The sequence below is a fragment of the Moschus berezovskii genome, chromosome 2 (genome assembly GCF_049115385.1).
Source record: "Moschus berezovskii isolate FMDL1 chromosome 2, NW_MosBer_1.0, whole genome shotgun sequence".
Classification (NCBI taxonomy): Eukaryota; Metazoa; Chordata; class Mammalia; order Artiodactyla; family Moschidae; genus Moschus; species Moschus berezovskii.
Window position 1 is genome coordinate 135,493,336 of NC_142461.1, and position 24,940 is coordinate 135,518,275.

General features: G+C 41.9%; 1 protein-coding gene across 10 annotated transcripts in view; it reads right to left on the reverse strand.

Annotated features, from left to right (window-relative positions):
• Nucleotides 1–24,940, reverse strand: part of SAP130 (Sin3A associated protein 130) — a 76,373-nt gene that overhangs the window by 45,850 nt on the left and 5,583 nt on the right. For 6 of the 10 annotated variants that reach the window (XM_055398664.2, XM_055398663.2, XM_055398660.2 and 3 more), the window contains exons 3-12: nt 21,514–21,749; nt 20,666–20,824; nt 19,360–19,471; nt 18,094–18,218; nt 16,447–16,571; nt 8,284–8,431; nt 8,027–8,117; nt 7,721–7,825; nt 3,949–4,090; nt 1,468–1,589 (exon numbers count right to left, since the gene is read on the reverse strand). In XM_055398664.2, coding sequence (XP_055254639.1) covers nt 1,468–1,589; nt 3,949–4,090; nt 7,721–7,825; nt 8,027–8,117; nt 8,284–8,431; nt 16,447–16,571; nt 18,094–18,218; nt 19,360–19,471; nt 20,666–20,824; nt 21,514–21,749 — 1,365 coding nt within the window. Of the gene's footprint in view, nt 1–1,467; nt 1,590–3,948; nt 4,091–7,720; nt 7,826–8,026; nt 8,118–8,271; nt 8,432–16,446; nt 16,572–18,093; nt 18,219–19,359; nt 19,472–20,665; nt 20,825–21,513; nt 21,750–24,940 lie in introns of all 10 variants that reach the window. The other 4 variants (XM_055398662.2, XM_055398658.2, XM_055398657.2 and 1 more) reach the window with 1 other exon arrangement.

The window sequence follows — 24,940 nt, forward strand, 5'->3', positions numbered from 1 at the left end:
CAATATATTCAAAAAATGATAATTTTAAAATAATAATCTTAATAAGAGTTATTAGTAATGTGTTATAAATTCTCTTTTCCATATTATGTCTTCAAAATTCAGGGTATATTTTACTCTCAAATCACATTTCAATTCAGAGACTAAATTTTTATCAGAAATACTTGATTTCTATTTTGATTCCATAAAATTGACAATTTTGCAAAAAGTAGTTTCATACTGCTAAGTTGTTTCAAACGTATTTGAAATTTCTCTCATTTTAATTTAAGTAAAACAAAAAATTCAGTTCTTCCTTTGTGCCAGGTCTGCTTCAAATGCCCAGTGGCCACAGGCGGCCCTGGCTGCAGCCCCAGAGGCACGTGAGAAGGACAGCGGCTACAATCTGATAACCTGGTTTTCTCAGGCCTAAAGTGCCCATCAGCAGATGAATGGATAAGAAAGCTGTGGTACATATACACAATGGAGTATTACTGAGCCATTAAAAAGAATACATTTGAATCAGTTCTAATGAGGTGGATGAAACTGGAGCCTATTATACAGAGTGAAGTAAGCCAGAAAGAAAAACGCCAATACAGGATTCTAACGCATATATATGGAATTTAGAAAGATGGTAATGATAACCCTGTATGCGAGACAGCAAAAGAGACACAGATGTATAGAACAGTCTTTTGGACTCTGTGGGAGAGGGCAAGGGTGGGATGATTTGGGAGAATGGCATTGAAACATGTATATTATCTTATGTGAAACGAATTGCCAGTCCAGGTTAGATGCACGATACAGGATGCTTGGGGCTGGTGCACTGGGATGACCCAGAGGGATGGGATGGGGAGGGAGGTGGGAGCGGGGTTCAGGACGGGGAACACAGGTACACTTGGGGCGGATTCATGTCAATGTACTGCAAAACCAATACAATATTATAAAGTAATTAGCCTCCAATTAAAATAAATTTATATTAAAAATAAATAAATAAAAGGTATCCTATAAATCTAAAAAAAAAAATAAAGTGTACTGAGGGTCTCACAGCAAAAGATTATACAAACCTTGCAGTTTAAGTATTGTTTACTTTGGATTGGCAAAAAGAACACTATTAACAAGACTGGATGGTGAATGTTGAGCATAATTGGGCTAACATTAAAAACACAACAAATAACCCATGAAACAGATGCCCCATAAGAGTACAGCTTTATTCATTTTCAACTGCACTACCATTTTAAGGGATAATAAAACTGTTATCATAATTACCCTCAGGGTGGGATAAAATCATGCTAATATCAATAATAAGCAACAACCTTTTACAGTCATAGAAATGGTGATTTACAACCTTAAAGCTTTAGATTTCAGCCTTATCTGACTCTGAAAATTGAAGCTAGAATCATTAAATTCATACTAGCAATACCCACTGATCAATTTCTATCTCATTGCTTGCAAAAACTAAAATGTTAAAAGTCACCATAACAGTGGGGTTCATACCTGGATACTGTCGAATGGTGGACACAGAGCTGGTGATTGGGGTGTAGGTGTGAGCAGCCAGTGGGTATGCAGAAGGTGGGTACGTTGGGAGAAAGTACTGGAACTGAACAGGAACAGATGGTCTACAGATGAAACACAGATAATATGAACCAAAATGGTCTATTTCCTTCTTTCCCTTCAAATGGTCCTATCCCCTACAAACTCTTCAAACTTTTAACTGATACACCAACATTTCTCAAATTGTGTACCAAACAATTATATCAAAAGACACAGACCTAGTGTACTACTACACAGAGAGTAGTATTTTAACACCGATGGACCTAGAGATTATCAATATTAAGTGAAGCAAGTCTGAGAAGACCAATGTCATATATCATTGATATTTGGAATCTAAAATATGATCCAAAGGAGCAAAACGGAAACAGGCTAAGAGATGTAGAAAGCAAACCTGCGGTTACCAAAGGGCAGGGGGGTGAGGAGGTATAAACTGGGAGTTTGGGGTTAGCAGACGCCAACAACTATAGACAAAATAAACAACATGGTCCTACTATGTAGTGTAGGGAAACACATTCAGTATTCTACAATAAACCACAATGGAAAAAAATGTATACATGTACATGTAACTGAATCACTTTGCTGTATACCAGAAACTAACACAACACCATACACCAACCATCCGTTCCGTTCAATCGCTCAGTCGTGTCCGATTCTTTGCGACCCCGTGAACTGTAGCCTACCAGGCTTCTCCATCCATGGGATTCTCCAGGCAAGAATACTGGAGTGGGTTACCATCTCCTTCTCCAAGGGACCTTCCCAACCCAGGGATCGAACCCGGCTCTCCCGCACTGGAGGCAGACGCTTTAACCTCTGAGCCACCAGGGAAGCCCTTGATAAAAGCAAACAAACACTCCCCAAGCTGATAAGCGTTTCTGGGGTGGGATGGGGAGGGAGGTGGGCAGGAGGTTCAGGAGGGAGGGGACATGCGTATGCCTGTGGCTGATTCATGCTGAGGCTTGGTAGAAACCAGCTCAATACTGTGAAGCAATTATCCTTCAATTAAAAATACAAAGATTTAATTATAAAGAATAAGCATTTCTATCCGCCATAATAAGCAAACGAGCACTAAAAATGACCCAATCGTGAAATTACTTCATAGGCCCTCTGCCAGGTTCTCACGGAGGCAGGGGAAGTGAACTAGAAACACAGAACGTGGGAGGCAGTGGGCTGAACCAGAGGCACCGGGTGTGCTAGTTCTAACACGGTCACCGACTCCCTACCCCACCCGCCAGAGGGCCTAGAAGAAACGACAGTCCAGTAAAGACAAACAGAGCTAACGCCTAGAGCTCGGTTCCAAATGATGCAAAGGAATCAGGGCTCAGAGAGGTCTAGCTCAAGAGGAGCTTCAAGTATTCTGTTGTGGTGGGAAGTAAGGAAGGGCCAGACTGACCAGGACATAGTAAAACCCACAGAGACTGGGCCAAAGGGGTTCCCAAGGACCAACCTGGAGACAATTTGAGCCCTGAAACGGGTGACGGTAATGGATTATCATTATGAATAAACAAAACGAAGCCCACGAGCCCACGTGGATTTTAAAAAATAAAATACACAACAAAAGGAATAAATGAGGATTGATAAAATTTCTTTACAAGAGGATGCCAACAGATAAACATAAAAGAAATGATAAAAAAAAAGAATCACTATCTTGCAACCATTATATTGCAAGCATCAACAGATCCAGCCAATAATCAACAGAAGGAAAGACTACTGAGTAAAAGTTCACTGGGGAGTAGGATATCTATAGTCTCAAGGTATTTCCACACAAATTAGTTATTTACAAAGAAGAAAAATACACTTTACAGTAGAAAAATCTAACAAACATCAACTTCATGAAGCAATGTTGACATAACCAATAATGGGAGAAAAGGAGAGCATGAGCTGTGATATACAGCAATGACAAGAGCTTATCACCTGATGGTATTCAGCCCGAAAGTCCACAGGCTGAATCTAACTGTGAGGAACAATCCAACAAGCGCAAACCGAAGAATGTTCTGCAAAAACAACTAGCCAATCCGTACTTTTCTAAAGTGTCAATGTATGAAAGAGAATGGATGCTAAAGGACCATTTCAGATACCCATACTGTGGTTGAATAAGAACAGTTTTGTTCTCTGGAGGAAAATGGGAAACTATACTTAGGTATAAAAGGGTCATGATGCTGTCACCCTCACATTCAAAATGGCTCAAAATAAATTAAACCAAGAAATACACAAGACAAAAAAAAATGATGATACTTGAACGTTCATCAAAAGGAGAATGAGTAAATACAGCACGGCTTCATTCATAAAATTAAAGAAATTACACAATGCACTGGATTTTCAGGGGTAAATTTGAAAATAAGGAAATATATGCCATATTTGTGGGATAATTTGCTTTACTGGAAAACCAAAACAATTGGTGACATGATGGGGCACATTCCCTCCTACCTATTATCACTGCGGGTTTCCATGGCCACAGGATTTGGGGAGGCTCGATGTCCCGAAATGGGAATCAGGCTACTCCTCTCTGCAGGGTAGTCTGGCTGGATCCGAGGAGAAGTGTGTGTGATTTGCTGAGGCACCACCTTAGCTACAAAAAAAGTATCATCCAATTACATTACTGCTCAAATGCTTCTACTGGCATGCCGAAACATTCTCGGCCAGAAACAATCTTAAGAATGCAAATGGTAATAAGAAGCCTAGATTTTTAATCAAAATAAAAAATGAAAATATGAGTACCTATGGGTTCAACTGAATTATTTCAATCTGATAATACACTGATACATTCACAACTGTTACTTGTCAAAGCAGGGCTCAATATTAATACTTTATCAAAAACATCAGCAAGCAGGCCCTTTCCCCTGACCTGGCTTCCTGGAGATTTTATTTTTTTAAAGGAGAAAACTTAAAAAAAAAAAAAAAATGAATACAGAAATGGCAGACACTTTTGATTCTTCTCCAGGGCCTATAACTAATTAGCAATAATGTAGCTAATTAGTAATGAGATAATTTCAAGCTCAGTTTTCTCATCTATGAGGAAGTCCTCTTTAGATGACCACTTTATTTTTAAAGTCTCTTGAGTGTCCTATAATTTTGCATATTTTATGGCAAAAGTAAAAATAATAGTTTTCAAATTTAATTCCACCTGTATAAGGACCCAACCCACAGCAATGACAGGCACGCGAATACCAGAGACTGGGATGGTGTCAGCACATCACTCAAAGAACAGCACACTGAATAGCAGCAGCCTGCCCCCACCCCCACGCTCAGCTATCTTCTGCAGGAAGATGGGTGGGATGCCCAAGGTCACCGCTGAGGATGGTCCCTGATATCTAATGCAGACAGAAGTCGGCATGATGCGCTTTTCATCAGTAGTAAGCAGAGTCTGTGTTGAGTAAAAAGCAACTAAGCCTTGTTTTGTCAGTATGCCCATAAAAGGGAGGAGAAAAATAATGCTTCCAATAGGGAAGTAGCTGTCATTTGGCAGAGAAGCTAAGCAGAGGCTGGTTACCACAAACACATACATGAATAATATTTTTACTTTTTCCTAAATAAAAATCATGTCTTCAATTATTAAAAGAAAAAGAAAAACCCTTCAGGAAAATCACAATGCAGAAATCATAAATTGGGGCTATTTTCAAAGATAATTCCTGTTTTCCGAACACCATGATCACTTAATTCTGAGACCACTGTCATGTGTGGAGAAAAATAAGGATGTCATTCTAGTGGAAACAGCTGTTTAGAGCAGGAAAGAACCCTATGCTTACAGTTAATCAGACTTTTTCCTCCTGACCCAATACTTTCCTATTAATAACAAAGGCTGAATCCAATACTTAATCTCACCTGGAGAAAGCAAGTGACACAAGTACAGCCACTTAGGTGGCTTTAATACACCTCTTACGCCCCTAACTTGAAAATCAATACTCTGAGGGTTCTTATCAGGTATCCCTTCTCAATCGAGGCCTTCTGTACAGGGATCTTATTATGATGTAACAAGTATGTGGGTTATTACACAAGAGGAAACAAAACTAGAGCAAAAATCCTGATGGAACTTAGACAAAATCACATTAAGTGGCAGATGTTTAAATCTGTATGGACACGTCTGTTGAATGATTTTCATATCTAGAATTTAGTAAATGGTAAAACGTCAAAGATACATGAGCTAGGGTGTTAAGAAAATATAACCACAGACTAGAGTTAGAGAATATAACCACAAATGCTCAGGAGAGGCAGAAAGTTGGTAGGTTCAGCCAAATGAACGAACATTACTTGCCTCCTAGTACTTTTGGTGAGTTTACTTCCACAGAATTACCCTTAGGAAGATACAATGACATTAATAAAAACTGATCTGTAAATAATTCTTCACAGAGAGGGTTCAAGACACAACTACAGAGCCCCTCTAGGGTACACAGCTCCTCTTTACTGGTCTAATTTTCTTCATAGCTACACACTCCTTAGTGAGACTCTTGACTATAAAAATGAAAAGAATGGGCTTGGCTCTGACTTTATACAGGGCTGAGGATGACTGATGACACTGTTAGATATAGCCAGAAAACAATCTGAAATGACAACATGCAACAGTCAGCGATCTTCTTCAACAAAAGTGCTTTAATGCTAGATACGCCACCCCCAAACTTCACAAAAGTGATATTAAATTCAGAGGGGTGGGAAAGAAGTTTGGGCTCTCCAATGCCAAGTCACAGTGAGCAGGAACATGAGAAAGACCACAGTATTCTCTCGCTGAAAGCGTTCTGTGGGGCTGAACACCCACTGAGGGGCTGGTACTCTGGCTTCTCTGAAAGAGGGGTAAGAGTCTCCGGGGTCCTACTGATATTCTGGTCAAAGTCTGCTAACAGGGCTGTGGAAGATATAGCCTGTGACATGCACAAGGGAAGGACGTGGGGAGGGAGGGCCCACCTCAGAGCTGGGACACAGCAGGCTAGGGAGTCACAGCTGTGTCTGGTCACCAGGTCTGAGCTGTCAGTGTGTCCTCTCACGAAAGGCAGCTCTGCTTTGAACAGTGCAGTGTGGTATACATACAGCGGCTGTCTCATATCTTTAGGAGTGAAGGAAAGTAAGGTGGTACACTCACTGCTACAGAACCAGGGCCCAGTCAACACTACCGACCTGAAACCTTTGACTTGTGGGTTAAAGAGGGGAGTGTTCTGCCTCACACACCACAGTTTCTGCTTTGGAAGCTCTGAAGTGAGCTATCAGCTCTGAGGATTGGTGTCGGCAACGCACAGGCCAAACCTTGCTGATGGCTGTTTTGGCCCATGAGCGAACAGTGGGTCTACATTTTTAAATGGTTGGGGGAAAACTAAAAAGAAGAATATTTTGTGACATGTGAAAATGATATGATATTCAAATTTCCATGCCCATAAAAAGCCGTACTGAAACACTCATTTGTTGACATACTGTCCGTAGCTAGGTGGCTGCACACACCCATGAGGCCTGCAGAACCTGAAGCATGGATGATCTGGCCCTATGGAAAAAGCTTGGCAATCTCTTCTCTCCATCACTCAAGTCTGGCTGCCAAAACCTTCACAGATTTTTTTCCTGGCCACACTGAATGGCCTGGGGATCTTAACTTCCTGAACAGGGATCCAACCCTGACAGTGAAAGCGCTGAGTCCTAACCATGAGACCACCAGGGAAATCCCTCAGAGATTTTTTAATAGTGAAAATACACACGTATTTAAAGGGGGAATAAACAAAGTCTGGAAGGAATTTTAGAATGTTCATGAAGTACGCTGGGTGTCACTCGAGACAAGAACCTCAGGGAAGTGACTTGAGGGTTGCATTCTTCCCACTGCTGCATCACCCAGAGATTTCTCCCGAACAACCTATTAGTGTACAAGTTCCTTTCATTCCTGATTTTCGCTTCTTTCTTGCTTTTCCTGCTGCTCCTGTCAAACTTTTACCAGTGAAGTTAATTTATTTTTTTAAAAGGCACACATAGAAGAGGTAAAGTTTGATGAGTAAGTCCAAAGTGGAGCTAAAATAGTTTACTTTGAGCTCTCAAAGACTGTTACCTTTTCTTGCTCTACCATCAAAATGCGAAATCTGTATGTCAAATAATATTCTAAGTTAAAAGTCAGTGTTGCTTTGAAAATTCACAATTAAAAAAAAGGTCAACACTAGCCATCTATATGAAGACCCAGTTAGATGGGCTGAAAAACTCCTTGTAAGCTTCTGTCTGCACACTGCATGACACTTACCAACTGGTATGTTTGAGGTGGTCACGGCAGTAGCATGGGACGAATGTGAAGGCATTGTCATGGTAACAATTGTACTTGTGGGAGCTTGTGTGTGTGACACCGATCCTGGAACGGAGACAGGGAAATTCTTCAACAATGGCCTCTCTGCACACATTACACACTCTCAAAATCCCAAGATTTGGGGAAAGGTTAAGAGAATTTTTCCAGCCCAATTCTCATTCTCTGCCTGAAACTGAGACGTAAAAATGGAACCCACAACTTATGCCTCCTCCTTACCTGGCAGAAAGAGCAGGGTTGCTGACTTACCGGCTGTGGTTGCAGAAGGAATGGTGTTGGTTGCCAAAATAGGAGCTACTGTTGCTGCAGCCACTGGTGTGCCAGTACTAAAGATCGTTTTCTGTGTGGGGAAGAGCCCACAATACAATCATAAACAATAACTTCTCGCACTCAATCCCCTTTAAAAGCAACCATTCCCTTCAATATTGCCAGGCTTTAAGCCAGACTTGCACAATTCTGGTTTTAACCCACAGAGTATACAGATGGCTCTTCACCTCTGGTTTTACCTGCGCCATGGTATGCAGCTGCTGTTTTGGTGTTCCCAGCGCAGGGTGAGATGGCAGTGTGATTCTTGTTGTCACATCCCGTGACTGGGCAGGACGCTGAATACTAATCGCTGCAGACGGTGGATGCTGGAGAGACAGAGTTGGCCGACTGGGAAGACAGAAAAGACGTGACATTCTATGACTTTTCTCAGTCTTGTGCAAGATCACAGTCAGAGTTTTTTTTCACATGTCTAAGAAGTCCACAGGTGAACCAATAAACTTAACTGCCCATCAATTTTCTCTTTAAACTGCCATAACCTGATGTGTGTGACCTAAGTCGCTTCAGTCGTGTCCGACTTTTTGCAACGCTATAGACTGGAGCCCACCAGGCTCCTCTGTCCGTGGGATTCTCCAGGCTAGAATACTGCAGTCAGTTGCCACGCCCTCCCTCCAGGGGATCTTCCCCACCCAGGGACCACATCTTTTCTGTCTCCTGCACAGGCAGGTGGGTTCTTTACCACTAGTGCCACCTGGGAAGCCCAAGAAGCAAATAAATTAATCCGTAATCATCTGAATATCTTCAACATTAATAATCAACACTCTCTGACAATCTCGAGTAAGTATTATTATAATAAACACACTTCACTTCGTGAACAAAGTGAAGATAAGGTTTTAACTGTTATGAGGGAAGATTACAGAAAACCCTGATTAACAGAAGTTTAACCTTGATTCCTGAAGCACTTCTTTCTTTCCCCAGTTTTATATCATCCCTTGCCACGTGATAAAGTTACAGTTATGAATGCCTAATAATTGAAAGGGATATCAACACAGACAGTACGTCAAATTTAACTGGCAGAAAGCTACTGAAATTGCAAAAATGGTAAGATAATTGAAGCTGAATTCAAATCAAAGAGAGGGAGAATGGGCTATTTAATAAATGATGCTGGGAAGACTATGTAGTCATTTGAAAAAAATAAGACTGAATCCCTACCTTCACACAGTACACCAGAATAAATATGAAAATAATGAAAGGTTTAATGGAAAAAAAAAAACACATGTAAAAAAGATAGAATTTTTTTATAGCCTTGGAGTGGGGGAGAGCTTTCTAACAATCTAACAAAAACTTGAGATTTTTGGTCTCAAAATCCAAAGCTATAAAAGATCAATAAACTTAACTCTAAACAAATAAGCAAACTCCTAAAACACACCACAAGCACAGTATCATAAAGATTCATAGATGAAAGTGTAACTTTAATATACTACTTTAATATAACAGCTCCTAGAAATCCACAAGAAAAATAATAGTCCAATAAAAAAAGAGGCCGAGGATATGAATAGGCAGTTTGCTAAAAAGAAAACAAAAATGGCCCCTTGACAAAGCGCAAAGACTCTAAGTCTTGATCAGAGGAAGAGAAATATAATTGAAGACACTGCATCATTCACCTATCAGATTGGCCAAAATCCCCCAAAGTGACAGTGTACTCTGTTGTTTAAGCTGGAAGGGAACAGGAACTTTTAAATATTCTGGAGGCAGTGTAAGCTGGAACACACCCTAAGGAAGGCAATTAAGACACAGGTATCAAAATTACAGTTACATTCACCTTGTGATCACTTTGGGAGTTTATCCTACATATTTCTCGCACACATGCACAGTGACCTACGTATAAAGCTGCTCACTGTAATATTATCTATGACAGTGCAGGTCAGGAGACAAACCTCACATCCTTTCATACAACAGACCATCATATTGTTCCTAAAAGAGCAATGAAATGCCACATACTGAAATGGAAAACTTTCAATACATGTTGCTATTTAAAAAAGAAACCACACCGAAAGAGGACTATATGAATTAAGAGATTCACACACAGCCAGCTGCAGTAAGAGAGCAGCTTAGGAATCCATGAATTATACAATTTTGGGGGTAAAAGGATAAAAGTTAAGAACTGCATTTGAGTTTGACTGTAGTTATGAAACACTAGAAGGATACCCCAAAAGCTATTAACATGTTACTTTATAAAGGCAAAGGGAAAGGAGCAAAGGAACTTAGCCGATGAGGGACAGAGGAGTGATACTCCTTACTGTACATCTTTTACCATGTGAATATAAATTAGGAGGAAGAAAACACGAAAATTTAAGCTGTAAGGGTGATGTGACTGGGATCGCATGTATCCAAACTAAGCAATGGTTTCACCATAGAGATCCTCTCTCAAAAAGGTTTCAATCAGACCTGGTGGGATATCAGTGAATAAGTTTACAAATTGAATTTAAAAGATAAGATCCAGTATAGTTCTCCAAAGTGAGGAGCATACTCTGATCCAGTAAACCAAAATGGTCTGTAACAGTGGGAGATGCCGTTAAAGTAGAACCTGGACCCTGACCACTTTCAAGATCCAAGAGGCAAGGCATGAACTAGGAATGACACAGATACGGAGAGCTCCACAGGGAAACTGTGGCGAAACTCAGGAAGAGAGAAACTGCCATTTTCAGCAGTGCCTTTTCATTGGCAAGAGAGAAGTAATGGCCAAAACCCCTCAAAACAGCATTCTGAGTCTTTAGGAAAACTCCTAACCCAGTAGAGAGCTCAGCCTGTAAGAACCAACTACAGATGGTTGGTTGGTCCAGACTAAGTTCATTCAAAGATTAGGATTCAGAAAAGAACCAGCACAGTATCTACTTAAAGATGGTGCAAGAAAAAAGATGGACAGAAATAAGGGTGTCCACTGTGAATGTTCTCACCAAGCAGATGGAGATTGTACCTGCTTCCATGAAATGAAAACACAAAGCAAAGACCTAAGAGCTCCCTGGAAGTGATGATAAGACAACGAAAGAAGACAAAATATAAGGGCAGAACTCGAGAGAGAACTAGAAAAAAACATTCAGCTGTCAGGAGTGAAGGCAGAATTAGTAGTAGAGCGTGAGACACAGTGCTGAGAGTTTGGTAAGGGGCAGAAAAACCATGAGAAAAGTAAGCAGAGTCAAGAGAGGAAAAAAATAGTTTAAAAGGGTTAGACAAGGAAGTCATGCTAAAAGATCCAACAAGCACATCATCGGATGTTCCTCCCCACCCCAAATAATAGAACAAAATTGAAAAAATATAAAAAGATACAACTCACGAAAACTTTCATAAATATATAGTGTCATGGTGCAGATTAAAAAGGCACATCATGTTCCAGAACTAATGGTGAAACATGTCCTAATAAAGTTCCTGAAATTCAGAGAAAAGGTTAAAAAAAAAAATCAGGCTATAGACTACTCAGCTCTAGAAAGCAGAGGGAAAATATCACATGAAAATACTCATAGAAAAAAATAGAGAAACCAGGACTTCCCTGGTGGTCCAGTGGTTAAGAATCTGCCTGCCACTGCAGGAGACACAGGTTCGATCTCTGCTTTGGGAAGACTGTACACGCTGCAGGGCAACCAAGCGCCTATGCCACAACTACTGAGCTCATACTCTAGAGCCCATGAGCCGTAACTACTGAAGCCTGCACGCTCCAAAGCCTGCGCTCTGCAACAAGAAAACCCACAGCAATGAGAAGCCTGTGCACCCCAACTAGCGAGCAGCCCCTGTTCACCCCAACTAGAGAAAGTCCATGTGTAGCAATGAAGACCCAGTACAGCCAAAATGCATAAACAAGTAAAATTTAAAAGAAAGATAACATGGAAACCAAAAAAGTTCTTTATCAGCCAAACAATTTTTAAGGATATCTGGGAAACAATTTACAGCATGTGAAAATTCAAAATATTGGCTCTATAAGCGCATGCCAAAAGAGAATAAATTTTATTCAAGTAAGTGATGATCAAAGAACTGGCAGACAGGACTGAATTTATTTAACAGATGAAGACATACCACTTAAATTTCTTTGGAAATTTCTTTTTCCAGTTCTCGAACTAATTTAATTATCTTCGGTTTATTGGATCTTTTAGAGTGTGGTAGAATTCAATGAAATCATCTGGGCCAGGTGATTTTCTGGGAGATAGTGCTTTGAAACTTGCTATTTTTTTCTATGGAAATCGGTCTGTTTAAACTTTCTGTCTCTAGAATTTAAATATTTATCTGGCTGCATCGGGCCTTAGCTGTGGCATGCGGGACCTTCGTTGCGCCATGGGGGTCCCTCACTGCCCAGTTATGGTAAAGGCTCAATAGTTCTGGTGTGCAGGCTCAGCTGTTCCGAGGCATGGAGGACCCTGGTTCCCTGACCGGGGCTCAGACGTGCAGCCCCTGCATGGCAAGGTGAATTTTTAACATCGGACCACAGGGAAGTCCACCATCTATCTCTAGAATTTAAAAGGGAATTAGACATTAGAATTGGTTTCACAAAAGGCAGAGGAACCAGAGATCAAATTGCCAACATCCGCTAGATCATCGAAAAAGCAAGAGAATTCCAGAAAAACATCTATTTCTGCTTTATTGACTACGCCAACGCCTCTGACTGTGTGGGTCACCATAAACTGTGGAAAATTCTGAAAAAGATGGGAATACCAGACCACCTGACCTGCCTCTTAAGAAATCTGTATGCAGGTAAGGAAGCAACAGTTAGAACTGGACATGGAACAACAGACTGGTTCCAAATAGGAACAGGAGTACGTCAAGGATATATATTGTCACCTTACTTATTTAACTTATATGCAGAGTACATCATGAGGAACGCTGGGCTGGAAGAAGCACAAGCTGGAATCAAGATTGCCGGGAGAAATATCAACAATCTCAGATATGCAGATGACACCACCCTTATGGCAGAAAGTGAAGAGGAACTCAAAAGCCTCTTGATGAAAGTGAAAGAGGAGAGTGAAAAAGTTGGCTTGAAGCTCAACATTCAGAAAACAAAGATCATGGCATCTGGTCCCATCACTTCATGGGAAATAGATGGGGGAACAGTGGAAACAGTGCCAGACTTTATTTTTTGGGCTCCAAAATCACTGCAGATGGTGAGGGCAGCCAGGAAATTAAAAGACGCTTGGCTCCTTGGAAGGGAAGTTATAACCAACCTAGATAGCATATTGCAAAGCAGAGACATTACTTTGTCCATCTAGTCAAGGCTATGGTTTTTCCAATAGTCGTGTATAAATGTGAGAGCTGGACTATAAAGAAAGCTGAGCGCCAAAGAATTGATGCTTTTGAACTGAGGTGTTGGAGAAGACTCCTGAGAGTCCCTTGGACTGCAAGGAGATCCAACCAGTCCATCCTAAAGGAGATCAGTCCTGGGTGTCCATTGGAAGGACTGATGTTGAAGCTGAAACTCCAATACTTTGCCTACCTGATGAGAAGAGCTGACTCGCTGGGAAAGACTGAGGGCAGAAGGAGAAGGGGACGACAGAGGATGAGATGGCTGGATGGCATCACTGACTCAATGGACATGAGTTTGAGTGAACTCCGGGAGTTGGTGATGGACAGGGAGGCCTGGCGTGCTGCAGTTCATGGGGTCGCAAAGAGTCGGACACGATTGAGTGACTGAACTGAACTGAGACATTAGAAATTGATCGTAGTTATGGATCATTTAAACAGAAAAAAATCATTTGATCTTTACAGTTTATGACTGTTTAACTCCCTAGTACATTTCTAATGCCTAGAGTAGTGACTGGCACAGAGAGGGTGCACAACACATATTTCTTTAATGAGTGAAGAGATAGTGTTACATGCTGAAAATATATTTGACAAAGTTCAACATCCATTTTTCTAGTAAAAACACAATATACTGAAAAAGATAATTCAACATTGTTTAAAGAAAAAAATCTAACCCTAGTTTTTATTGTATACACATTTATACCCTGTTAATTTTATCACACCATCTGAATGTATTAATTTTTTAAAGGTACTATAAAGTTAACATGAATAACACAGTCTATTTTATGGTGGGCAATTATATCTCTTTGTATCTCAGACAACATACTCTATTACCAAAAAGTAAAGTGTCTTCGTTTTACTGAAGAGGGGACTAAGGATTAGATTAATTTTAAAACTTGCCTAAGGGATTGGGGGCAGGAGGAGGAGGGGACGACAGAGGATGAGATGGCTGGATGGCATCACCAACTCGATGGACATGAGTTTGAATGAACTCCAGGAGTTGGTGATGGACAGGGGAGGCCTGGTGTGCTGTGATTCATGGGGTCGCAAAGAGTCGGACACGACCGAGCGACTGAACTGAACTGAAGGTTACACATGGAGAAGGAAATGCCAACCCACTCCAGTGTTCTTGCCTGGAGAATCCCATGGACAGAGGAGACTGGTGGGCTACAGTCCATGAGGTCACAAAGAGTCAGACATGACTAAGTCACTAACACACAAGTCACTACTAAAAGACACAACTAGTAAATGACAGAGCTAGCGGTTATTTAAAGTTAAGTTCTAGGCACTTTTCTGCATTTAAGTGTTACTTTCTTCAGAGTTCTGTTCCAGGCCCTCTTCTCATTATATTTATTCCCCCTGGATAGACTCAGTTACCTGAAACTTCAACTACAGCCTGTGTTAATGACATTAAAATCCTGTATCTCAGGCAAAGACATCTCTTCAATAATCTGTTGCCACAGCCACTTGATTATTTGACAGATAAACTCAGTATCCCGAATCTCAACCTTCTCTCTAAAATCTGTTTTCCTTCCCTTGCCTCCTTTTCATTTACTTGGTCAAACAAGGAAGAAACCAAGAAGGCATCTCAGACCGCTTCCAACTGATAAATAAGTCTTACAGATGGTCTCTAGTTCTTGACGGCTCTGCTCTACACGGCCACTACCCCTTCTTTTGTTCAGCAAGTCACTTCTTGTTTACACTGCCAAAAGCCTCTTCCCTGGCACCCACATAAGCTATGACAAGTATCAGGAAAGACCACTAGAATTCTGCACGCTCCCGGGAAGACTCACCCCATGCCTTCCCCTATGGCCCTCCAAGCGTATTAATGGTGAAGGCTGTGAGGACAAACAACACTGTGTCTTTATCCCTACTGAGTCATTCACAAAAAGCACTGGTGACCATCCCTCACTGACCAGACTGTCCCTGTATGGCTTGTAAATCAATTGTACTATCTTCATTTTTCAAACATTTAACCTTTCCACTCTACCCTCTGGACTCACAACCGGTCTTTAGCAAAATCCCCTATATCCTCAACCTCTTCTGTGAATATATCCACTATCTTCCTGCCCCAGTGAATCTTGGGTTTCCCTCAAGAACACTGCCTCCCTCAACATACCTCTCAACCGGGAGCCATTTTCTCTCTCAAAAACTTCTTCCTTATCCACGCTTTCTTTCTAAATTATATCATCCAGAACTCTTCCATGGACCCCAGATTGATATATTAACCTTTCTCAACATCTCCACTTGAGGGGCTCAGAAGTCAGCACAACCTTAAAATGCCCCAAAGTCTGGGATTCCTGCCCCAAACCTACTCCTCACATTGCTCCTCATCTCAAGTTAAGGCAACTCCACCCTCCCAGCTGCAGAGGCAACCAGTGCTGGCATAATCCTGACTGTTCTCATTCTCCCATAACCCCATACATAATTCCTCAGAAACCCTCTTGACTATCTGCAAAATTCTATTCAGAATCTAACTATGTCTTCTCATCTCCAGCGATCATCTCTCTGGATTCCTGCCATCCCCTTCTAAACAATGTTTTTAACTTGGCCTCCTCGCAGCCTACTCTCTCCAGCAACCAGGCTGATCCAGCTAATTCAGATTATGGTGATGTTTTGCTCCAAACTCTGCTAAGGCTTCCCTTTAAGCACACTCCTGTCTCAGGACCTTTACTTTTACTGTTCCCACTGCCTAGAACACTCTTATCCCAGACATCCAGAGGGCTCATTTACCGTATCTTTCCATTTTCTATTCAAATGTATACTTATCAACAAAGCCCTCCCTGATGACCTTATATGAAATAGTAAGCCCCTTGCACTGCCTACCTGTCACTCTAAATCCCATCTGCCTTACCTAATTTCTCCCCAAAGCACTCTCTGCCACATTTTTCAACTGCATGTCTCCAGTCAATAGTTTCAAAAAAAGAAACTCTATGAGGGCAGGAATTTCTTTTTATTTGTTCATGGCTTTAACCTCAGTATGTAAAACACTACCATGGCTCATTAAAAAAAAAAGCACTCAATAAATACTGAGTTGAATGAAGAAATGCAAGAAGGAAGAGAAAAGAGGAGATAAGAAGGGAAGATGACACGATGGCTGATCTTCAGACCCCCAAATATACCTAAGTGTGGAATCAGTGGCATGGGCCGCTGTCGTGGTAATGACTGGAGACTGAGCTCTGGTGGCTGACACGGTTGCTACCACAGCAGGAGGGATGGTGTTAGAGGTGGTCACAGGTGGACGAGACTAGCAAGAGAAGAGAAAACAAACACTTCACTTAGAAAGCAAAACACAGTATGCCAAACACTGCAAGGATAATGGGAACCTGGCCTTAAATAACTATGTTTATATCCAATGAGGAAACTCTAACCGTTCTCACTAAGGAACTCTTTTTAGATAGACTAGACAGCACACAGGTCCCTCCTTCTCAAACATGACCAGATTCAACATTCTGTCCCACTATCAGTACAAACTGGAAGCGAACCCTTCAGCTCCAGTTACCATAGATCTGGGGCTGGTCCGAGAGCAGACACGTTTCATGACTATACGATCCTTCAAAGAACTAGATGGAACTGCTGGCTCGCACGCTGAACAAGTGAATACCTGGAAACAGCATTCTTTACCTGCAGAAGATGCAGGGCCCCAGACGCTTTCATATGGGTATACGTCCCTTACTCCTACGTCCGCGTGTCAGATCTTCACCTGCAAACCAATTCCACACCGGACGGCCCTTGCTAGTCTGCTGTCAGTTCCCTCCACCACCTGAGCTCTAGAGTAGCCCCCCTTTCCCGACCCTGACACATGCAGGAAGCTCGGCAAACCCTGTGCATTCCTGCTGCTTCTCACCTGCAGACCTGTGCCCAGCGCACTGCTCTTACGCGCTGTCGTCTCACACTGTGCTGTCTGCTGTGCTCTCTTCCTCCCTAGCGAGCTCCTTACCTTGGTTCTCTTGTTTTTCCAATCCTTCCTATCGTTACACTTCTGGGGCCCTGGTCTAGTATCCAGATGAGTTTTACTAGCCAGCAGTCTTCTGTTTTCATGTGAAAGCTCTAGGCTGATACAGCTTTCCCAGCCTTCTAATCAGCACTCTCCTGCACCATCTTAAAGCTGCTCCGCGTGCACTGCCAGCCTCGCCCCTAAAGGCGCTCAACTTCCACGCTCCGTATACCGTTCAGCCAGATTAAACTTTCAGAGCTATTTCTGTGATCACGTATCACTGTATTTAAAAAATGCAGCAGCTCTCTGCCGTGTAAAAAACCAAGTTTACACTCTTAGAGTCTCCAATTTAGAGACAAGGTACCACACAGTATATGTTATTACTTCAGTAGTACTGAGGCCACAGATTTCCTTGAAAAAAGTGGAAAGGTACGGACCGTCTTCTTCAAAACACATACGGATGTGCATAAAAATATGCTTAAACTGTTCACGGGTTCACATACCCCGATCCAAATCAGAATTACCTAGTTCTGACTAGTGTTCACTCCACACTGTGTGCAACCAACCGCCAGCTTTCTTGCCTTGCTCAGAACACTGCGCCCTTCACTCCCCTGAATCCCCACTGCCACACCCATCCTGACAGAAAGCCTGGCCTCCCTACCTCTCTCCTAAATTCTCACATGACACTGTATATAATTCAGCTTGCTCTACATCCTGGCAACTAGATCGAAAGTCACTTGAAGTTTAAGGACTCATGCAGTGCCCAGCAGAGCGAACAGCTCAGAGCAGGCCCTTAACACTTGCTGGCTGACTCCCCACAGCCCCAGCGTGCCTGGATGGGCTGGTGGATGATGTGCTGCACTGCCGGCTGAGCTGCAGCAGCGTTTGGCAGCTGAGAAGTGGGTCTCAGGACTGTGGTCACTTTAGAACTGGACATCACTGCAGCAGCAGCTGCACCTGGAAAAAGAGCATTTTTTCATTAGTATGGCTTCTGGGCTCACAATTTACACAGCTGAAATTACATTCCCCATACGCTCAGTATGTCAGAATTGAGCTTGAGTGTTTTATGTGTATTTCCCATTTCATCACATAGGAAATTAAGAAAACGTGCGCTCAAGGGCTGAGGTTAACAGTCTGTACTGCTTCTTCAAGGATGTTCTTTGATGAAACTGGCTTTTTGGTGTAACTATAGGTGTACAGCAGTGAAGCACGGTACAGTGTTGCCATGTTGGTTCAGGCCAAGGCTCCAGCAGGTGAACCACCCGACAGCAGAATTCAAGGGAACCACCACTGCCTTTGTGCCATCAGTGCCCATGCCAGCACTGAGAAAAGGGCACAGGTATTAGTTTTGACCTCACCAGACTCCCCTGCAGTATCTGAACCTCATTCTGAGAACCACTAAGGTATGTTGAGAGACAGCATCCACCAGCATGCTTTTGCCAAAATAATTTTATCCTCTCTCATAGGAAGTGACAATTTCTGACCAAGTAGTTGAAAACTCTCACTAAACTTAATACTGTACAAACTATTAGAACGTAATTGTAAGAACAAATTCAGCTTATTGCCAGATGAGCAAAGAGATTTGAGTAACCATTTCCACTAAACTTCAAAAATGCTCAGTATTAACATTTGTGAGTTACTTATTAAAAATGAAGACCATGTTTACATTACCATAGCTTTTAGGAGCTCCTCATTACTAAAGGACAATTTTTAGACCATACTAAAAATCTGAATTGCTTTAAGTTTACACATAGACACATACTTGTAATTACAACTATAATAAGCAACTATTAGGCCATGCTAATGGAGAAGGAAATGGCAACCCACTCCAGTGTTCTTGTCTGGAGAATCCCAGGGACGGGAGAGCCTGGTGGGCTTCCGTCTGTGGGGTCACACAGAGCCGGACACGACTGAAGTGACTTAGCAGCAGCAGCAGCAGCAGCAGGCCATGCTAAAATTGTGCATTTATCTAAGTTTATTTTTCCTGTCCTGCAGCTTCAAAAAGCTCATTCTGGATATGCTTTGTGTTACTCTATCTTTTACCAAATGTATACCTGTCATTGCATTTCAAGAGTTTGAACAAAACATGCAGCCTTACCTCGAGGTAAATGAGACGCTCCAATGTGAAGAGGGGGCCCAGGAGCATTGCTGCGGATGATAGACATCTGTACATTTGTGGTCATGATGTGGTGCAGGTTACTGGGGTGTCCCTTCAAAAAATACGATGGGATATTATTTCCAAGTGTCTGGTCTTAGCCATGAGTGCTTAGGCATTGCTTCCAGGAAGCCAGCTGCCTCTAAATGTGGGCTGGGTCGTTCCTTATAGATAGTGAGCACCCAAGGGACAGGACATTTAGCTTTCTTTATACAGCACATTGCACAATGACCCGGGCCAGCAGGCATGTGGTGACAGGGAGGACCCAGCAGCTGCCTCGGGTCTAGCTGCTGCTACATCCCTGTCACTGATGACACATTTGACTGAATCCCTGCAGACAGCCGCATTCCCAGCAGTGGTCTTTCACCCTTGCTTTCTCTATCTTGGCCAATAGCTCACTTTTTCTTACTCTCACTGTTTCCTTTGCACGCCACTACATGCGTGCACTCTTTACGCCAGCCAGGCTTTCTAAGTAAATTCAGTCGATCTCCAATGGGCATTCCCCTGCGAGTTCTTCAGCTCACCCCTCAGCGTCCCGCCCTCACACTCGCCCACCCTTGCTGCCAGAGCCGCTCAGGTGGACATTTCAACACCTCTGGGAGGATTCAGCAGTAGGACAAAATGAAAAACCACAGTGCATCTTTTTGGAACACCAATTTTTTTCCTATAAACTTTAAGGAGAAGTTCTGAGATTCAGTTTTCATTGGTAAGTAATTTAAAATATTTAAAGAAATAAAATGCTTATTATGGAGGAGGATTACAAATTTAAAAATGAAGCTAAAAATGAGACTTTAAAATAAATGTTCACGACTGGTGGGCTGCTGAGAGAACCTGTCAGTTGCTCAAAAGATACACATTACTCTCCCCAGAGAATAAGCTAGAGAAGCACTGCTACTGTGAGGCTGCGCTTAACCCACCAGAGTTCTGTGCCGATAAACCAAGCACAATTGGACTCTGAGCTCAAAGTCACAGGCTGGCTTATCTAGGTTTGTTTCTCACACTGCGGGTGGAGCCTCGCACACAGCGGATACTCAATACATAAGGGCTAAATGACAAGACCACTGTGCGTGTCGGTCTTACTCCCTATGCCATCCCTCTCTGTCAACTCTACTCTCGTCCCCTTGCAGATACTGTGACTACTTAATTTTTTAGCTTAGTCCAGTGCCTAATATACTGCTGGCATTCAATAGATAATGATCAACAGTTTGGCATCTCAGTTTGAAAATCAGCAAATTAAGAGGAAAAAAACCTGTTGTCCACTGATTGTTGCCACAGGGATGGCTGAAGCTTGAGGGATGCTACTCTCCATGGTAACGGTAACCTGCCCTGGAACCTTGGGGGGAAGTGACAAGGTAGAAGGTGGAGCAGGAGCAATGGGACGGCTAGGCATGGTGGGCTTCGGGGGCGGCTGCAAACAGAAAACCACACAAAACATATCAATAGCTTTTTACTAGTGATGCATTTCATTCTATATAAGTACACAAATCAAACCTGGAGAATGCCAGGAAAGATGCCAGAAGCCTTGTATATTTTATCTCTCAGCATTACAGCCTTTCCACTGAAGTACTACCATTTCCATTTTACAGATTTGCAAACATACAAAGCAAGGCTAAGTTCCTTGCTCAAAGCCACAGACAATAAAAACGAGAAATGGGAATAAAGCCCAGATCTGTATGGCTCACATCCCACATTCTTTCTTCTATACTGTGCTGCATCTCCAAGTCTGGGTGGAAGTAAACAAAACTCCCAGTAACTAAAACATATCCACAAGGTAATACACACAAGGCCATGTTCTCAGATATCCCCAAATTAGTAAATAAAATCTTGGAGAAGAATGCCACTCCAAGATAAAAGCTACAATAGTATGCCCATAACTTCTGAATAAAATCTATGTCAATGTGGATACTAGAAAAGATCCTTTGATGCCAACTGCCCAGTGGCACGGGACTAGGCACTGAGGAACAGTGAAACTCTGAGTTACAGAAAGGAGCTGGACTGATGGGTCAATGCCAGGATCCTAGCCTTTGTGAGCATTGTCAGGAATACTAGCCAGTCTTTAGCTGCGGTTCAATGTGAAATTTTAAACCTCTCCATTACCTTCATAAGTCCCTCCGAAAATGAGAGTGGCACTGCTGGCGTCAGATGTGCTGGTGGGGCTGCCACTGTGACAGGTGTGCCCGAGGCGACGGCATGGTGTGTAGACAACATCTGCACCTGCGGGTAGGGCCTGACCACGACAGGCTCCTGCTTCTCTTCACGGGGCTGTAAGGAGCTGCCGGAACCCATGTGCTCCCTGGCAGCGACTTCAGCGTCTCGACTGGGTTCATCGTTGACTAGCGAAGACATGAAGCAGAAAGAATGAGCTCAAGTAGCTGAAACTGTAATATGAGACGTAAGACAATTTCATTTAAAATATTTATTTAAAAAGTTACAGAAACTTAATATTAAAAAGGTTACTTTAGTTCTTAAGTCTAAGAACATACAATATTTCAAAACAAATTTCTCAGTCCATTCCCCTACAGAGTGAACAAGTAAAGCTCTACTGTTACCACAATGCACGTACTCTTTGAGATTCAACAATTCCACTTGGAGGGATGTATCTTACAGATATAGAGCATATGTATAAAATGAGTTAGGTACAAGTTATTTGTTTCAACATTTTTATACCAGGAAAGGAATTGAAAAAACCTACATGTCCATCAACAGTGGTCTGGTTATATAAATTATGGCATACTCACACATATGGCATGCAAATATAAAAACAAAACAGGAAAACTTTTTAGGTACTCTTGTGGAAAAAATGCATAATATTTATTATGAAAAATATATATGAAAATAGCCAGGTATAGCACAGAGAAAAAATAAAACACACACAAACATAAACACATTTATATTTGAACAGTGATAACGTATCTCCGAACCACCTTGGGTGCCTGAAGGGAAAGTGGAGCATGGGGGACAGGGAGAAGAGATACTCTTTAGTGTATACTTTTTTCCTTTGGAACTCTGGACCATGAGAACTTGTATTTAGAAGTTAAGGAAGTCAAGGCACTAATGTAAGCCAAAGAGGAAAAACTGTGAAAGTATTAATCTGCACTGTCACTTTCCTAAAACAATGCTATTCTTCTGAATATAAGGATTACACTTACATTTGGTTTTAAATTATTTGGAAAACTATACAGAAAGTAAAACTGCTCCCACAGTCTCCCCTAAAAGCACCAAGTTACGGTTTTGGTGAAACCTCAGACACTGCTCGGCTCCTTCATGTTAGGTCGGTTTTTACTTATTTTTGGTGCGCTGCACAGCATGTGGGATGTTAGTCCTCTAAGCAGTGACTGAACCCGTGAGCCCTGTAGTGGAGAACAGATCTTAGGCACCAGGCTGCCGAGGAAGTCCTCATTTACTATAACCTTCACAAAACAAGTGCACAAAGATTAATTTTACAGCTTAGTGAACTTTCACAAACCAAATACACTTGAGTTGCCAGCACCTAGATCAAGCAGCAGAATACTAGTGGCTCCCCAAAACCCTCTGCTCAGCCTGATCCGGTCACCGCGTCTCCCAATGACGCTTCCCATGCCAACTGTGAGCACTACAGGTTGGTGCTGTCTTATCCCTGAGCTCCATATAGATACACTGATACCTAAGGTGCCAGGTTGTGTCCTGCCTCTGTCACTTACAGGAATGAGCCTTCATCCATGTTACGCCATGTAGCTGTAGACCTTTCATTTTCAGTACAGTATGCCAATTCTTGCCTGGAAAATCCCATGGATGGAGGAGCCTGGTAGGCTGCAGTCCGTGGGGTCGCTAAGGGTCGGACACGACTGAGTGACTTCACTTTCACTTTTCACTTTCCCACATTGGAGAAGGAAATGGCAACCCACTCCAGTGTTCTTGCCTGGAGAATCCCAGGGACGGGGGAGCCTGGTGGGCTTCTGTCTATGGGGTCACACAGAGTCGGACACGACTGAAGTGACTTAGCAGCAGCAGCAGCATGCCAATTCTTGAATAAATCACATATCATCCATTTTACTGCCAGTAGGCTGTTAGTTTTCAGTTCTTTCACTATTTATGAATAGGAGTGCTAGGAATATTCATGTACGTCTTTTGGTGAACATTCATATCATTTCTATTAAATACATATATATACCTAAGAGAGAAATCACTGAGTAATAGATATATACTGTATCATTTTAAAAGGGCTAAATGGAATTCCACTGCATAGTTGTACTATAGTTTTTTAAACCATTACATCACAGATGAGCTTTTAGGTTATTTCCAAATTTCTGCTGTTATCAATGACTATGGAATAAATAACCACATGGACTCTGAGTCCTTGTTTGATGATTTGCTCAGGAAAAAATCAGAAATTTTTTTCTTGTCGGAAAAAAGCGCTAGGAGAAAAGATTAAAATATATTTTATATTTTGTTATATGTTGATTTTTCTCCTAGCTTATTCGGATTTTTAAAAATTTTGATTTTTAAAATCACTTTAATGACGTATAATTTGCATGCAATAAAACAGCTATTCTAAGAGAGTTCAATGTGTTTTTTTTTTAAACATTCTCACCAACATCCGGTGGCACTAGTGGTAAAGAACCCACCCGCCAATGCACGAGATGTAAGAGACACGGGTTTGATCCCTGGGTAGGGAAGATCCCTGGAGAAAGGCATGGTAACCCACTCTAGTATTCATGCCTGGGGAATCCTATGAGCAGAGGAGCCTGGCAGGCTACGGTCCATAGGGTCGCAAAGAGTCAGACACAACTGAAGCAATTTAGCACACATTCACCAACAAATTAGCATACTGGTTAGGTCAAATAAGTAAACTTTATACAAAGCTATCAAATTGCTTTCCAAAGTGGCTGACTCATCTGAAGTTCCTACCAGCAACATATTGGTGGTCCAGCTGCTCCTCATCCTCACCAGTTCTTGATATGCAGACATTCTAGTGGGTGTGAACTGGGTATCTTATTGTGGTTTTAATTAACATTTCCATGGTGACTAGTAATGTTGAAGTTCTTTTGACACAATCACAGGTCATATTTCACAAAGGGAAATATATGTTCATATCTTTAGATCTTTTTCAATCAATCGGCCTTACTGAGGTATAATTTACATGTAAAATCTACTAATTTGTTCTATAAAATTAAATGCACATAAACGTATTCAGTACTGTAATCACTACACAATCACGACACAGAACATTGCCTATTTACTCTAACAGTTCATTCATGCCCCTTTGCAGTCAATTCCCTTCCCTTCCACGCCCTCTCCTTAGAAACCGCTGATCTGCATTCTATCACTAATGTTTGGTCTTTTCCGGAATTTCACGTAAATAGAACCACACAATAAGTGGTCCTTTGGGTCTGGCTTTTTTCTCTCAATAAAGTGCTTCTGACGCTCCTCCATTTTATTACATGTAATGCTAGTTTGCTTCTTTTTATTACTGAGTAGAATTCCACTGTATGGATTAAACCAAACTTTGCTCATCCAGTCACCAGTTGATAAAATCTGGGTTCTT